Genomic DNA, 16,581 nt, shown 5'->3' with positions numbered 1-16,581 from the left:
GTGGGGTTATTTGAATAGAGAAAAATGGGCTCAGAGAAAATGAGCCACTACAACAGAAAAAGTTGAGTCTCAAAAATAAAAAATGGTGAAAATTTCAAAATATAGAATATTGGCCCAAATTTACTAATGCATGAAATTGCATCGCACTTTAGGATATAGATGTACTTAATAGTATGAGAGTTAAGATGTTCTGTAACCAACATGCTATGCCTTGTGGTAGAGCACTTCCGGTACATCACATGACTAAACATTCAATTTGGTTAAAAAGTGGAGTGTATAGAAAAATGAAAAATGTGGTTGAATATACAATGGTTTGTGAAATGGTGGTTTGATACCTATAGAAAAAAAATATACATAAATGCTGATTTTTATTCTGTTTTTTTTTCGTTAAAATAAAGTGCAGATTGATTGTTATAGGCTTTCCGGACTAAAGAAATGAACGAACTATATTGGTAGGTAATAAAAGACGTACACCCGTAATGGAAGACTGAGAATTGTGTGGTGTCATTGGGAATGTTTTGATGGTGCAAATGTCTCTTAGTTGCTATAGCAGACCACCCACTGAACCTCAAAAGGAGTTTATGATGTATTTATGCAGATAAATGTGACACTCCTTCATTATTTAAAACATGTTTAAACGGTCCCATTTCGATCGAACTATGCTGTTTTATACATAATATTCTAGCAGATAACACATAAGCACAGTCAATTTCTGAAACACCAGAAACAAGAGGCGGCAATGTGTCTACACTCCATTCAATCCTTGAGGCTTAAAACATCCCAGATGTAAATTTCTATGACCCAAAATGCCATAAATGTATAGCAGTTTTTATGGAAATATACAAAAAAAAAAAAAAAAAAAATCTTGTCGTCAAAAATCGTAAAATTTGGTCAAGAAGCCCTTCTTTTTTCTCTTTTTGTTCAAATTATTTTTTAATCCGAGGTAATTGATGTTTAACCGATATCAAATAGGAGGGAAACATGGCATTTGCATGAAGACAACTTCAAAGTACGTGGAAAATAATAATGTTGTTGTGTTTTTGAAGTGATGTTTTATTTCCCACATTATCTGTTTGCCTCCAGGAAAACTCCACAAAAACGTAAAAGTGATAAATAAAGCTTATTTAACTCAAAATTTCACTGATTTAGTATCGACATATAATTTTCGCTTCCGTGCTTCATACAAAATGTACTGTGATCAATGCTTTTACATCTCAATAAAGATTAAAAAAAAAATCAAATCTTACTAATTACATTAGATGTATGTTTCATTATAATACGTTATTCTGATTGGCTAACAGCACATCACGTGTTATTCCGTAAACAATTGCATGAAACAATAACATTTATCATGCATGATGACATGAGGTCCCACAAAAAAGTTCACAGGTGAATTAAATAAAACTGGATCAAAATCGTGTTTTCATGATCCTAGCTAAAAAATGTAATTATAAGTATTGAATGCTTCTTTTTGTAACTTTATAGGGTTGTAAAAGCGTTGACCGTGCGTACATTTTTAGAATGAAGCGCGGAAAATGTACTTCGTTCAACGCTTTTACACCCCAATAAATTTACAAAAAGAAGCATTCAATTCTTAAATGAAGTGTATCCATGAATCTTAAGTCATTATGACCGTGTATTAATTTTTTAACGAAAGACAACAATGGAAAGTCCGTACACATTTTATATTCAACACTCTTAGCCTTTCCGCCTTGTTGAATGTTCACAAGTACTAAATGGTCAATAGTTCTACACGACCAATTCTTAATCCTTGGCAAAATTCCTAAAGCAACTTCAATACGTTCTAATTTAAATGGATTCAAATAATTGTTGAAATTGTCTTCAATACAATTATGGCATACAGGTCAAATTTAAATAGAATTCGACGATTGCTTTCAATAACCTTATACCACACAAACCTACACAGAAGTCCCTCACAGTTGGGTAGATTTTAACAAGCTGCCCAGTTGATATTTTCAAATTAAAGGATATACAAATATTGTTAATGCGGCCTAGAATACTACATACATTTAACTGTCAGAAAAATACTCGTCCATTTGTATATGGAACTTTGAATCATGGATAATAACGTCCATTACAGCACTGCTAATGGTAAGAAGAAATTATAGGAATTTTTAGTTTATATTTATATTATAATTTTCCGATAAATTCTATTATTTATTTTCCGCAATATGTTTTTTTGGTCAAATGGTCATCTAAATATTGACCAGTATTTTGTTATTTTAGATGAATTCTTACAGCTGCATTAAAATTATTCAATAACAGCAAAATGGTAAATATTATGTCATTCTATAACTTTTGGGTTCAAGAGTGTTCTTTAGTTATGCAGCAGTGTTTCACTTATAATGCAATTATTTTAACACTTTTTTTTGTGTTATTTTACTTCTATTTCAAATGGCGTAGAAAAGATACGAAATCAATAAACAATACTAGTAGTAATCAAGTGCTAAATATAATAGTTCCATCTGAATTCATATAATTCCCTTGAATATATTTTACATTGACAAACCTTACAAGTTATAGATTTTCGTAAAAACAGTCTTTAAAGCATGCTGTGATGTAAATTTTAACTAATTTCCAAAATCCTAATTTTAAAATTATGTAATATTTACAACTTTCTATTTTGCACATTCCGGTGACTTAATGCGGATTATATTTTACCTTACAGCTATTAGTCTAATAGAAAATATACGTACCCGGTATTTTCTAGCTTATTTTTTATATGCTTGAGTAGCGTAACCGCCATTAAATGTTGACTTTTAAAAGAGACTTGTAATAATTATATTTGCATTTAATCACAATTTTTTGGATGACTAAATGTTATACATTTGACTGGGATACTGATGTACTCGTAAGCGCATTATTTTATACTTAGTTTATTTTATCTTTTAATATTCATTTATTTTATTTAATTTCTGTATTTACTTATTTGTTAATGCTTAAGTTAATAGTAAAGTATTTAAAAAAAAATTAGAATACAAATAATCTTCTACTACAGTGCGCACATCGCGTTTGTCTCCAAAATTTTGGAAAACCAAAATCATAAAAATATATTTGAAATTTGTTATATACAATACCATTGGACGTTATTAATTGGAGATGTTATATACACACTTTCTTTGTGCACATGTACTTTTTAGTACTACTTAAATTGACTGATTGATATTATGCATGTTTATCGTCAAAAAATTATTATCAGCACAGAAATTTAACAATGCAGGATTTGTTATACAATGTTCAAGTGACAGTTTCATGTTTTTATAGTTCAGTACCATTTATCACAGTACAAAAACACAAAAATATGTTGTATTAGTTCAATAATCAAGTTTCTTTGCCTTTCAAGTTAAATGTCTTAACAAATTCTAGTTTTAATGAAGCTATAGCACTGTTCAAGTGTACTGAGTACTACATGATTATAGTATACAGATATGGTGTATGCATGAGTAGTACAACAAATGTACAAATATAGTACTGTAATTTTATGGTACTAAATCAGTACACTAGGTTTGACATCAGTGCCACATTATGTATGTATATTTGAGTACTAAAGTTGAGGTTTGAGTACTGATAACATACATGTAGCTGTATTTAAGCAGATACACGGAGAGAGACGGAGATTATTTTTTTCACAATTCATTATATTATAATATAAGTAATTGAACACATCTTCAAATTACTTCTTCTTATTTTATATAAAAATAAAATTCAGAAGGGAAATGGGGAATATGTCAAAGAAATAACAACCCCAACAAAGAGCAGACAACAACCGAAGGCCACCAATGGGTCAATTGTTCCAATTTGTAGTTGAAAACGACAAATTAACAACTCCCCCTTTCAACCAATTATCCGGGTCTAAACCTGCTAAATACAGTCACCTTTAAATAAAAATCTTGAACTTTATATATTTCAAACAAAGATTTGATTGTCCATTCCATAATACAGGGACAGCATAAAAGAAAAAAATATCAGGGGGCGAAAGAATGTTCTTAAGAGGCTTCTGTCTCTTACCTATTTTTACCTGCCGTAGGCGTTTCGAGCTCGACTGGAGTTTAAAATACCTGATCTTACTTACAATCAATAGAATTTCACTTTTTTAAATAGTACTTTAATAATTCAACTGTAAAATATTTTCTGTTTGATAAATTCAAATGATATTTTTCACAGGTTTAATTGTATAGGAGTAAAATGAATGTACAAACACTGGCTGTTTACATTGTCATTTTAATAGCAATAAGTTTTCGACATGTTGTTTCTTCGGATTAGAGATTAATAAATTTTAAACATTTATGCTGCTGTAAATTAATTTTTAAGTTTTCCACCTATTTCTAAATTCAAAAGGTAACGTCACTCTTTACGATATAATGAACATGCGATCCTTTTGGGTTCCTTTTATTTGACTAGGTTTACCATTTTCACTGAAAATATTAAGGGGCAACCTTCTGATTATCTTTTTTTAAGGGGAGGGTGAGGATTAACTTTTCATTTTCATATGTTCCTACAAAAGGATATTTATTTTTTAAATCAGCATGCTCCCTCCCCCATCCCTAGAAAATAAATGGTTGTCCCCAAATATTAAATTATTTTTGCATGTTACAGCAGATCCTCTTTTAAATTTTTGGATGGTACTCATTGCGAACAAAAAGTTTCCTTAATCAATTGACTTTTGTTTGACCCTTTAATTAATGCTATAATATATGATTTTCTTTAAAATAGGCTACAGACAATCAGAAAACATACACATATCTTCATTACCTCCCCTTAAAAAGGTGTATTATTCACCTAATGCATTCATAACATTGCCCTCGTTCAATTACACTGAAGATCCATGTAATGGTTTCAACTTGACGTTTAGCGTAAAATCATTTTTTTTATTTTTGCTACTTTACAAAAGAGGGACGAAAGATACCAACGGGACAGTCAAACTCATTAATCGAAAATAAACTGACAACGCCATGGCTAAAAATGAAAAAGACAAACAGACAAACAATAGAACACATAACAACATAGAAAACTAAAGAATAAGAAACACGAGCTCCACCAAAAAATGGGGGTGATCTCCGGTGCTCCGGTAGGGTAAGCAGATTCTGCTCCACATGTGGCACACGTCGTGTTGCTCATGTTATAACAAATTCGTCAAAAAGTATAATTCGGTAGGTCACATTCATGAAAGGGAAGGGGATTGTAGAAATATTATCTTATCCTATAGGAGATTTCAATGAAGAGCATATACTTCATTGATAATGGATTTTTTTTCGACATAATTTGATTTGTTTGAAAGAATTTTAATAATTTGTATTGTCATATTTATAAACAAATTAAAAACATGTTTGTGACAAAAAGTTGGCCTATTTCAAACTTGACATTAATTCCACTATGTGCGTTCTATTATTACATAATTAAAAACTGTGAAAAGGTAGAAATTTATCCTTCAAGAGCACTAATCTCAGATCTAAGGAGAATTAAAATCATTTGAAGGGTTTTAACACAATAAGTAAAGTAATAAGATTTTCTCTCTTAAGTGGCTCAGAATATTTTTTTTTAAATGTACACGATTGACGAAATTGATTATTTTGTAAACATTCTAACACGTTTTTCATGACCTTGCCAAGGCCAAGTTGGGCTTTAAGGAGGGTGGTAAAAGATTTTTGTTCGTGCAACGTGTTTTGCAATTTTTATTTCACGTGCTGCAGTGAAACATGTTCGTTATTCACCGTGTTTCGTGAAATCGCTAAAAAGATCAACGTACAAGACATTTTTATGTGTTCGTTCATCTTGAAATGGCAATTTTATTTCGCGTTTTTTCGTGCAGATACCCCCCTTTCTTTACGCCCCCTCTTTAGGATCATCCGTATCAATCAAATTAAAACAAAATCCTAAAATTGCTCTTGTTCTGAAATGTCGCGCGCATCAAACACAGGAGCAATTGAAGGCTTTTATTTTAATTAGATTTCCTTCTCTTTCATGGTAAGATGACTACGGTTTTGTTTTGGTAACATATTTTTTGTCGATGTCCAGCAGCCGGTAGTCCAAACATTTAAAAAAACACGAAGAATTCAGTTTAAAAATAAACGAAGATGATAACAAATGTAACTTAAGATACATATCATACCATATTTTTATTTTTTTTGTAACGGTCATTCTAAAGTATTATTATATAAATACAAGATAGGCAATCTTAAACTTGTTATTTTGGTTTAAATTTATTAATGGGGAGACGTGGAGTCGGTGGCAATTGGAGGGGTGTAGTTTGCTTTTGTAGTTTTTGTACGCCCCCCCCCCCCCCCCCTTTTCAATATCTCTATTTAACCCAATTTCACAAAGCATTATTTAAAAAGAATTCAGGACGGTTTCATTTTGTAAGCGTAATACAAACTTCTCGTATTATTTTTAGATTTGAGAACTTGAAAAGAAATTGTTATTGAGGTTAAGCTTATATCATTACTACATGTATTATATTGAAATTGGTCACTCAATTAAACCATTTAACTGTGAAATTAAAATTCAGTAGCTTTATATCGTTGTTAAATTACTCCATTCACAGCAATTGTCATTCGTGTTTTATCAACCGCATATTTAACCCAGAAGTTTGAGAGAATTATGTCGGTTTTCGATAAAATTGTAACCCGAATGATCCCGACGTGAAAGTCCACTTTATACGTAACCTACAAAATATACCTTCAAGGGTCTGGATTGGGCTTTCAGAATATAGAGGATTATGGCCAAACAGGGCAAAAATAAAGCAAAGTGAAAAATAGGGACAAACAAAAGAAAAAGAATAATTGGATGCTAAATTATAAAGAATAGAGAATTATGAGCAAACTATTTAAAGGAGAGAAAAAGGCTGTAAAAAAAATCAAGAATCTAAACCACCCAGATCCAGTCCTGAACAATGCATGAAATATTTGCAACTGGAGTCAACCAATAATCAGCCAAATGATGCTGCAGCAAGTTATTATACATGTATTTGTTTGTACATGTAAATGCTTGCTTCTTCAAGACATTACAAACTTAAGCTTGTTCATCATTTATCTTTTCTCTCACAAGACTCATTTGGGGATATACTTAAAACACATAGACTCCCTAAATAACCAGAGACAATACAAATTAAGTAGTACGATATATCATTAACCAGAGACAATACAAAGTAGTACGATATATCATTAACCAGAGACAATACAAAGTAGTACGATATATCATTAACCAGAGACAATACAAAGTAGTACGATATATCATTAACCAGAGACAATACAAAGTAGTACGATATATCATTAACCAGAGACAATACAAAGTAGTACGATATATCATTAACCAGAGACAATACAAAGTAGTACGATATATCATTAACCAGAAACAATACAAAGTAGTACGATATATCATTAACCAGAGACAATACAAAGTAGTACGATATATCATTGACCAGAGACAATACAAAGTAGTACGATATATCATTAAGCAAATACAGAGGCGGATTAAGGGGTTAGGGCCCTTCTTTTTGGGGGGGAACAAATTGGTTGATTATATATATATATATAGTAGAACTAATCGCCGTATTTGAATATCAAAAAATAATACAACGCGTGACCGAACGACGCATGGATTAAACGAGTGCGCAGCACGAGTTTAATCCATAGCGGCGTTCGGTCACAAGTTGTCTTATTTTTGATATTCAAATACGGCGATTAGTTATACTTTTTATTACATTGTCAAATTGCTTTTTTTAATGAAATTAATGTACAAAATTTAAGGAACTACATGTTTTTCCTACGCATGTTTTGTTTCGATGTTATCGACGTCTTGACAACGCGTGCGCCTATTGTTGTATGATGTCAGAGAGTGAAATAACCACGTTTATTTCACATGTGAAATTATCGGTTTTTATCTAACTGGGAAATCAAAGTAATTCATTGCAACCAATGTAATAAATATATATATATAAGGCATTTCTATTTAAAGCATGACTGAAGCCGGTCCCTCCTAGGTACTAAGCCCTCCTACTTTTAAAATTTAGAGTTTTGTTGAATGAAGGCAATTCTGAAACCTCGTTTTACAGACCCCGCCACATTACGTATACCACTATATAAAGCATGACTGAAGCCGTCCCCTCTTAGGTACTAAGCCCCCCTACTTTTAAAATTTAGAGTCTGGTTGAATGAAGGCATTTTTGAAACCTCGTTTTATAGACTCCGCCACATTACGTATACAATTACTATATAAAACATGACTGAAGCCGGTCCCTCTCATGTACTACGCCCCCCCCCCCCCCCCCCCCCACTTTAAAAAGATAGAGTCTGGTTGAATGAAGTAAATTCTGAAACCTCGTTTTATAGACTCCGCCACAATACGTATACAATTACTATATAAAGCATGACTGAAGCCGGCCCCTCTTAGGTACTACCCCCCCCCCCACTTTAAAAAGTTAGAGTTTGGTTGAATGAAGGCAATTCTGAAACCTCGTTTTATAGACCGCGCCACATAACGTATACATGTGTCTATCCGAAGTCCAGAGCCGATAATTCCGTTGTTGTTGTTGTTGCTGTCTATCATATTTGTTTTTCGTTTATTTTGGTTTTCATAAATCAAACTGCTAGTTTTTGCGTTGATTTTTCTTTTACATTTGTCACTTCGGGATAGCTCACTATGCGGTTTAGGGTTTGCTTATTGTTGAAAGTGGTACTTTGACTTATTGTTGTTTTAAAATTTCTACGACATTTGGTCTGTGGTGGGAAGTTGTCTCATTGGCAATCATCCCACATATTCTTATTTGTGAAGGGAATATATTTAGCGCTTTATATAGTATAGAGACACCAGTCTATCATTTATATATGTTATCGTCTATATGAATTTTGATTATTTTTGTCGTTGGGTTCGTGTCTTATTGAAAATCCCACGTCTGCTTTTATTCATTATTAAACAAAATTTACTTCTTTTTTCTGGGGGAGTTGGGAGGGGAGGGGATTTTCTTTGACACAATTACAGAAGCAATAAATTTGAATCATTTACAGTATAACTACAAGAAAAATACTAGCATCATTTCCTTACTCAAATTGTTCTTTACAACATTGTATGTACGAAGTCATCTTGGATACATGAGAAAAATTTAAGTAAAGACAGCGAGGGACTAAGGATAAAGAAAAAAAAAGCATTAAAACAAAATTCATCAAGCTATAATCTTATGTAAGATCTTATACTTTTGTCATTTAGAAAATTCGTCACTGATTGAAGATCTTGTTAGTGGGTAGTCACTGTTAAATTTATTCATAACTTTTTGTATATTTTGGAGACGCTTTAAAGTTTGGTTTTATATAGCTTATTGTTTAATACCCTTATATCCACCTATTAGTCTAGATGTCGTTATGATTTTACTGTGGGATTTGAATTGTTGTATCATAGACGATAATTCAACTTGCATCTCTTTTTATTCATAAGCATTATAAACGACATATTATATCTTAAGCACGCTTACTGCTAAAATCTTTATTTTCAAAAATGATTTTTTCCGAAAGATATCTAAAAGATGCTTTCCATACTTTTCCGGTATGTATCTATTAAAGGATAACTACAGCTGGAATTTTCGTAAATGAATTCTTTACCCGATAGATTTCACTAGTATCAATAGAAAAACCTAGAAACATATGGTGGGAGTTGATAAGAATTCCCGTATTATTTAGATGAAATGTATGGACAGAAAGATATGAATCTGTATCTTATTTGCAGGATAAAGAAAAAGAATTTGAAAATATTTTCACATTTATTTCAGTACCATTATGTTTTAAATGCATGTTTTAATGCATTACCAAATAAGTTCAAAGGAAAAGTTACAAAATTTTAACCAATGAAATTTCTTTATTTTTACAGGCGACACAGAAAACAGTTTTTATGTAGATACAGGATTTGCATATTTTGAAAAAGAGGTTAACGGTAACATGTCCGATAGCAGTCACATAGACTTTGAAGCTGAGACATCGCCAATACAAAACGGCGATATCGATCATTTGGAACTCAATGGTGAACAGACAGAATCGGTAAAGCGCATGACAGTCGATTCTACTGATCCAATGTCACCATACGAAAGAATTATTTCTGAACCAGTGCCATTAGATAGCGTCATGACACAAGACATTGTAGAAAAGAGAATAATCAAACAGGCACCGGCAGAGCGGATCGTTACACGACCGGTTGAGTATATTCGGGAAAGACCCGTTGAGTATGTTCGGGAAAGGCCTGTTCAGTATGTAAGGGAAAGACCTGTTCAGTATGTCACAAAAAGGCCCGTTGAAGTTGTGAGGGAACAACGAGTAGAAGTAGTTCCACAACAAATCCAAAGAGTTATCCGACCTGCACCGACCGTTAGAAGAGTGGTGCAACAACCAGTTGAGAGAGTCATGCAGACGCAACAAGTTCGAGTAATAAGAAGACCGGCACCAGTTGAACGAGTTGTTCAAAGAGTAGTCGAACCTGCACCAGTTGAACGAGTTGTTCAAAGAGTAGTCGAACCTGCACCAGTCGAGAGATATGTTCAAAGAGTAGTCGAACCTGCACCAGTCGAGAGATATGTTCAAAGAGTAGTCGAACCTGCACCAGTCCAAAGGGTTATCACAAGATCTAGACCAGCTGAGAGGATTGTTACTGCCCCAGTAGAAAGAGTTGTGACGCGGGCACGGTCCGTGGGCAGAGTAGTCCGATCTGAAGAGAGAAGATATACCACAGCAAGACCTGTAGAATCCGTTATAACTTCATCAAGACCAGTAGAAACTGTTGTGACCAGAACGAGGCCAGCCGCATCAATCGTTACTACACCAAGATCTGTAGAGACATACGTAACCAGACCGGCGGCAAGCTCTACTATTGTCAGAATGTCACGAGAGAGACCGGGTTCCGCTAGAACTGTACGGTCTAGTATTTACTCGACTCGTTCATCATATGGCGATGTCGTTTTTTAGTGAATAATTTTGAAATAGGATTTAGATATAAAAGATAAAATTTGGGATTATAGTGAATATTGGTCGAATGGAATATTGCTTGCTCAATCATCTGTATATTATTACGCTGCGGATTTATAAATGTTTGTATGTGATGTGGTGTAATTAATATTTACAAATGCCATACATATCCTTAAAGTATTTAGCAAGGAAAGTGGACACTGTAGTTAATTATATATAGATATTTAGAATATTTAGAGTTTAACAAATTGCCGTTGAAGGAGAGTTTTGTCTTATTTAAACCGGAAATGACTAGTTCTACTTATTTCAAAAGATCGAAAGGTTTTCGGACTGACATGGCATGGTGGATATTTCAGATCTGCTCAGCGTATCAATATTTTATTATATTACAGATTAATAATACTCGTACATTTATACTGTAACATACATTATAGTTATCCTGTTATGGTAATATTAAAGTTTATCACATTGTTATTGGTGCTATTGAAATGTGTTCAATCACGCTTTTTTGAAAAAGCAAATACAAAGGAAAATGGTATCTATCCCTCACACAAAAGCTATTGTGATAATTTCACTCACGCTTTTTTGAAAAGCAAATACAAATGATAATTGATATTAATTTCTGACACAAAATCAGTTCCTGAACAGCAAAAAACGAAATAACAAACGAACAGCGCATTTATTGCTGTTCTTCATCTTAAAGTCACAGTGAGACACCCAACAGGGAGTTGAAGAAACTCGTCTCATTGCAAGTTAAGGACGCCCCTTCTTTTCAAAATGATTCGACGGAGTCGATTTAGAGCTTGGCATGTAATATTTACTCTTGTTTATACTTAAAGATGGTTTTTATTAGCGACATTAATTGCCGAAATATGTCTAACACGGTCGATGGTTGAAGGATTTTTGTTGAAGTTCGAATGTTGACAACAATTAAGTAACCTTTTTTATTTTTTTGGTTTTTGGTTTGTTGCTGCCTCATGTCTTCCAACGACCCGCGGTATTTATCTGACGCAAATGCAGGACGAGAAACAGAAACAGTTAATACAAAAGTTGGGTTCTGTAAAGAGGTCGACAGGGATAAAGATAGAACATTTGGACCAGCACTGTAAAACAATAGTTTTACTTTTCAACAGGCTAACACCGAACCACTCAAAGAGTAGTTGTAAAGGATCCTAATCGTACAGAGAGCGATGCGTAAATATTATACAGAAAACGAAATATTAACTGTATGTGGCATCAGATGTATAACGATTATTGATTTTTCAACTGATTTTTATAGTTCGTACTTATGTTGTACTGTAATACCACTGTCCCAGGTTAGGGGGTGGGGGGGGGGGGGTGGATCCCGCTAACATGTTTAAGCCCGCAATATTATTTATGTATGTGCCTGTCCCAAGTCAGGAGTCTGTAAATCAGTGGTTGTCGTTTGTTTATGTGTTACATATTTTTTTATTTTTTTCATTTTTATTTTACATAAATGAGGCCGACAGTTTTCTCGTTTGAGTTGTTTTACATTGTCTTATCGGGGCCTTTTATAGCTGACTATGCGGTATGGGTTTTGCTCATTGTTGAAGGCCGTACGATAACCTATAGTTGTTTTAAAATGTTTGTGCCATTTTGGTCTTTTGTGGATAGTTGTCTCATTGGCAATCATACCACATCTTCTTTTTTTTTATAGAGACATGTATGTAAAATAAAACATCGAGAAGTAGTCGAGAGGATGAATATAAATTTATCCACAAGTCAAATTACATGAAATCAACACTGCAAATGTTTCAAATAGTTGGTCCTGATACATTGGACCTTTAATACACTAAAATTACATGTAGAAAAGTCTGGCAAGTTTCTGTACTTTTAAACCCTGCATGAGAATAAAACATGTTTATGAGACAGCATCACAACAACACCAAAAACAGTGAAGGCAAATAAAATTCCACATACAATTTACAAATGTTTGAACCAAACATGCCCTGAGTTTGTATTTTCAATATTATTTCAAAAGCTATGCCATTTATTTGAGGATGTGTAAAAAATCCCATAACTAATGCTAGTAATACATTTGAAGACGGCCTCCCACGTGCATTTGTTGGATTTTCTCGCTGTGCTGAAAACTAATGGGTGGCCTTCGGCTGTGTTCTGCTCTTTGGTTGGGTTGTTGTCCTTTTGTCATATTATTTCCTTTTCTATTTTCAGTGTTTTAATACAACCTCTTGGAAGATCTTGAATGAATAAATCAGACTTGACATTCATCTAGTCAGTTTGAACACAACTGCGTATCTGATTCAAAATAAACCACTTATTTTAGGTAAAGGGTTTTTTCTTTTAATTTGAGTTCAATTTGTGCATGGGTACAAAAACCACGCATAAGGAGAGGTTACAATTTACAATTAAGGTTAACAAGACCAAACGACAGCTTCCAAACATAGTCTGACGTGACATCAATTTTGTTTCCTGTTCCTGCATGCCTGTTAAATTCTGACGTCATTTAGGGATGACATCAAGAGTTCAATGTAGGATAAAAAACTTAATTCACATAGTTTTTTTTACTGTCCCCCTACCCCCCTCTTAACTTCATTTGGGAAAAATTGATTGACCTATATGGATATATGTAAAAATCGATGTAGGATAAACAAAACTTGCAGCAGTTTAACCCCCCACCCCCAAACTATTTGAATTAAGTTTTTTTTATCCTTCATTGATCTTTTGATGTCGTCCCTTATTAAGCGAAAATGTCAATTGGCATTTCTCGGGTAATTCCGCTTCTACCCGAGCTGGTTCCGAATGATTAATTGACGATCCTTCGGGAGTCAATGTAGCAACTGTAGAGTAGCGGAATATCACGACTGGATTATTTGGAGAAAATGTCTAACTTCACAGATCAAAACTGATTTTTGTATGATATAATGATAGTTCAACTCTCAAAACTTTTCCGGAGAACAAGTTTACGAGCTTTGACGCTTGCTTGGTAATTGGGCCAAATGTATATATGTGTTGTCAACTATCGATATTGATTCATATGTTAAATAAAAATAATGTTTCCGCCAACAGTGCGCTTCATGTAATATTTGCATATTTTTCAAAGAAATTGAAAAAAATCATGTTTCGTAATTTTTACAAGTACAACTTAATAATTTCCGCAAAGCAGAAAAAAAATAACTTAATAATTATCGTAAAAAAATCGTCATGGCTAAATCTTATGAAAAAGTGCATCCTTGTTTAATAAGCTGGTGGTTTAAAGTAATTTTTTTTTTTTCATGACTGAGAGCATGTATGGCAATTATGAAAATATTCAGCTTTCATGAGATACTATAGATTTTCTACATGTAAAAGAACACGATAAACTTAAGCTCAAGATCTTCCAAGTCAGGAATATGACAGTTGTTATCCATTCGTTTGATGTGTTTGGACTTTTGATTTTGGACTTTACTTTTTGAATTTTCCTCGGAGTTCAGTTTTTTTGTGTTTTTACATTTAGTACATTTTTTATAAAAAGGTACTAAACGTTTAGAAGTAAAAACAAAGGTGTCAACATACATGTAACATAAGAAAGAGAGAAGAATATCATATAAGAACGTCATGTATTCGTTGCGTTATTTTCTTCACTCAAATAGAAAGAAATTATAGTGACTTATTCTTGAAGACGATATAACATAAGAAGACTCAAATAAGTTTAAAACTCGATTAAATCACCTTATTGCTATTTGTCCGCCATTCCCGCACCGGAGGTATCCTTCAGCTGGCCCCTTAACAAAATATATACTAGTTCAGTGATAATGAACGCCATATACTAATTTCCAAATTGTACACAAGAAACTGAAATTAAAATAATACAAGACTAACAAAGGCAAGAGGCTCTTGACTTGGGACAGGCGCAACACTGCGGCGGGGTTAAACAGTTTGTGATGTCTCAACCCTCCCCTATACCTCTAGCCAATGTAGAAAAGTAAACGCATAACAATACGCACATTAAAATTCAGTTTAAAAGTTTACTTACTGTTGATCTGTTTGAACTGGTAAAGTATACAAATTAAGAGCAGGTCAACCTTATGGAGCCTCTATAAAGATCAGTAAGTTGACGTCATCGGGCGGCGAGTGCAAACGTGCCAGTTCCCATCAAAGGGACTGCACGGTAGAACTCATCTATAGCAAGAAAGTGAAGCACGTTTCAAATGAAAATCACATTGTTGTACAGAAATGTTGCAAATCGTCTTCATACCATTTGTTTTATAATATGGATTTCACTATACATCCATGTACTGAGCCTCCGAATGTATGGCAAGGGTTACTTCTATCAGTCGGAAAATACGTTTAAGGTTACACGTTGAAATTTCATAAGATAAGAAAACCGTCTATATATATATAATTGGTGCAAATCAACAAATTGTTCTATGAAGTTCAACATTAATGTTTGACGTGTGAAAATTTATGTTTTGAGAGAGAAAAAATTGAATATATTTTTTATTTGATTTCCCTAACGTGTATAAAGTTTCATTAATGCATTCAAAGTGGCGATAATATATATAATAGAGGGTAGTAATTCTTTATCGTTCAGGCGCCCAACGGTCATTTTCGGCTACCACTGGTTTTAGATTGGTTAAAAAGTTCTCGTGATTCGTCAAAATATCCTTAAGTGATTCATCAGAGGTCTCGAATAATTATCGGGACTATTATTTTTGTGATTCGTCAAAATCGTCTAAAGAAAAGAAAGTGTACAAAAAAATACCGGTAATATTAAAGAGAAGATGTGGTATGATTGTCTATGAGACATCTGTCCAAAAGAGATCAAAAGGACATAGAAATTAACAACTATATGTTACTGTACGGCCTTCAACAATGAGCAAAGCTCATACCGCATATATATAGTCTGCTACAAAAGGCCCCGAAATGACAATGTTAAAAAAATCAAACGACAAAACGAACGGCCTTATTTATGTACAAAAAAAAATGAACGAGAAGCAAATTAGTAACACATAAACAAACGATAACCACTGAATTACAGGCTCCTGACTTGGGACAGGCAGATACATAATTAACGTCATTTAGCAAGATTTAATCGTTATTCGTCATGGAAGTACCCCCCCCCCCCCTATACGACCCTAATTATAATGTATGCAGATGAGAAAAACTGGAATCTGATTACAACGAGGGATGAGAAGCGGTTGCAATGCGTTCATATATATATAGGAAGATGTGTTATAGGTGCCAATGAGACAAATCTCGTCCATCCAAGTCACAATTTATAAAATTAAACAATTATAGGTCAAATTACGGTCCTCAACACAGAGCCTAGGCTTGCACCGAACAGCAAGCTATAAAGGGCCCAAAAAATTACAAGTGTAAAACCATTCAAACAGGAATACCAACGGTCTAATCTATATAAAAAACGAGAAACATGTATGAACTACATAAAAAAACGATAACCACTGAACATCAGATTCCTGACTTAGGACAAGTGCTAACAAAATTAAACGTTTTAATCAGTGGTACCAAACCTTCTCCCTTTTCTGAAACAGTTATTGTAGTAAAACATTTCAACATTGAAAGACACACTATAAAATATCAGTTGGAATGTACATTAAGCTACTAACAAGATATTTTTATTGCATTGCATATAAAAGTT

General features: G+C 33.4%; 1 protein-coding gene across 5 annotated transcripts in view; it reads left to right on the top strand.

Annotated features, from left to right (window-relative positions):
- The window catches only part of LOC134683454 (KH domain-containing protein 3-like), a 33,537-nt gene extending 22,102 nt beyond the window's left edge, over positions 1 to 11,435 (top strand). For 3 of the 5 annotated variants that reach the window (XM_063542750.1, XM_063542748.1, XM_063542749.1), the window contains exon 2: positions 9,877 to 11,435. In XM_063542750.1, coding sequence (XP_063398820.1) covers positions 9,945 to 10,961 — 1,017 coding nt within the window. In that variant the 5' untranslated portion in view covers positions 9,877 to 9,944 and the 3' untranslated portion in view covers positions 10,962 to 11,435. Of the gene's footprint in view, positions 1 to 1,797; positions 2,113 to 2,737; positions 2,873 to 9,876 lie in introns of those variants that run through there. The other 2 variants (XM_063542745.1, XM_063542746.1) reach the window with 2 other exon arrangements.
- Positions 11,436 to 16,581: the final 5,146 nt, after the last annotated feature.

Source organism: Mytilus trossulus, chromosome 9 (genome assembly GCF_036588685.1).
Source record: "Mytilus trossulus isolate FHL-02 chromosome 9, PNRI_Mtr1.1.1.hap1, whole genome shotgun sequence".
Lineage (NCBI taxonomy): Eukaryota > Metazoa > Mollusca > Bivalvia > Mytilida > Mytilidae > Mytilus > Mytilus trossulus.
This window is presented reverse-complemented; position numbering and strand designations above follow the sequence as displayed.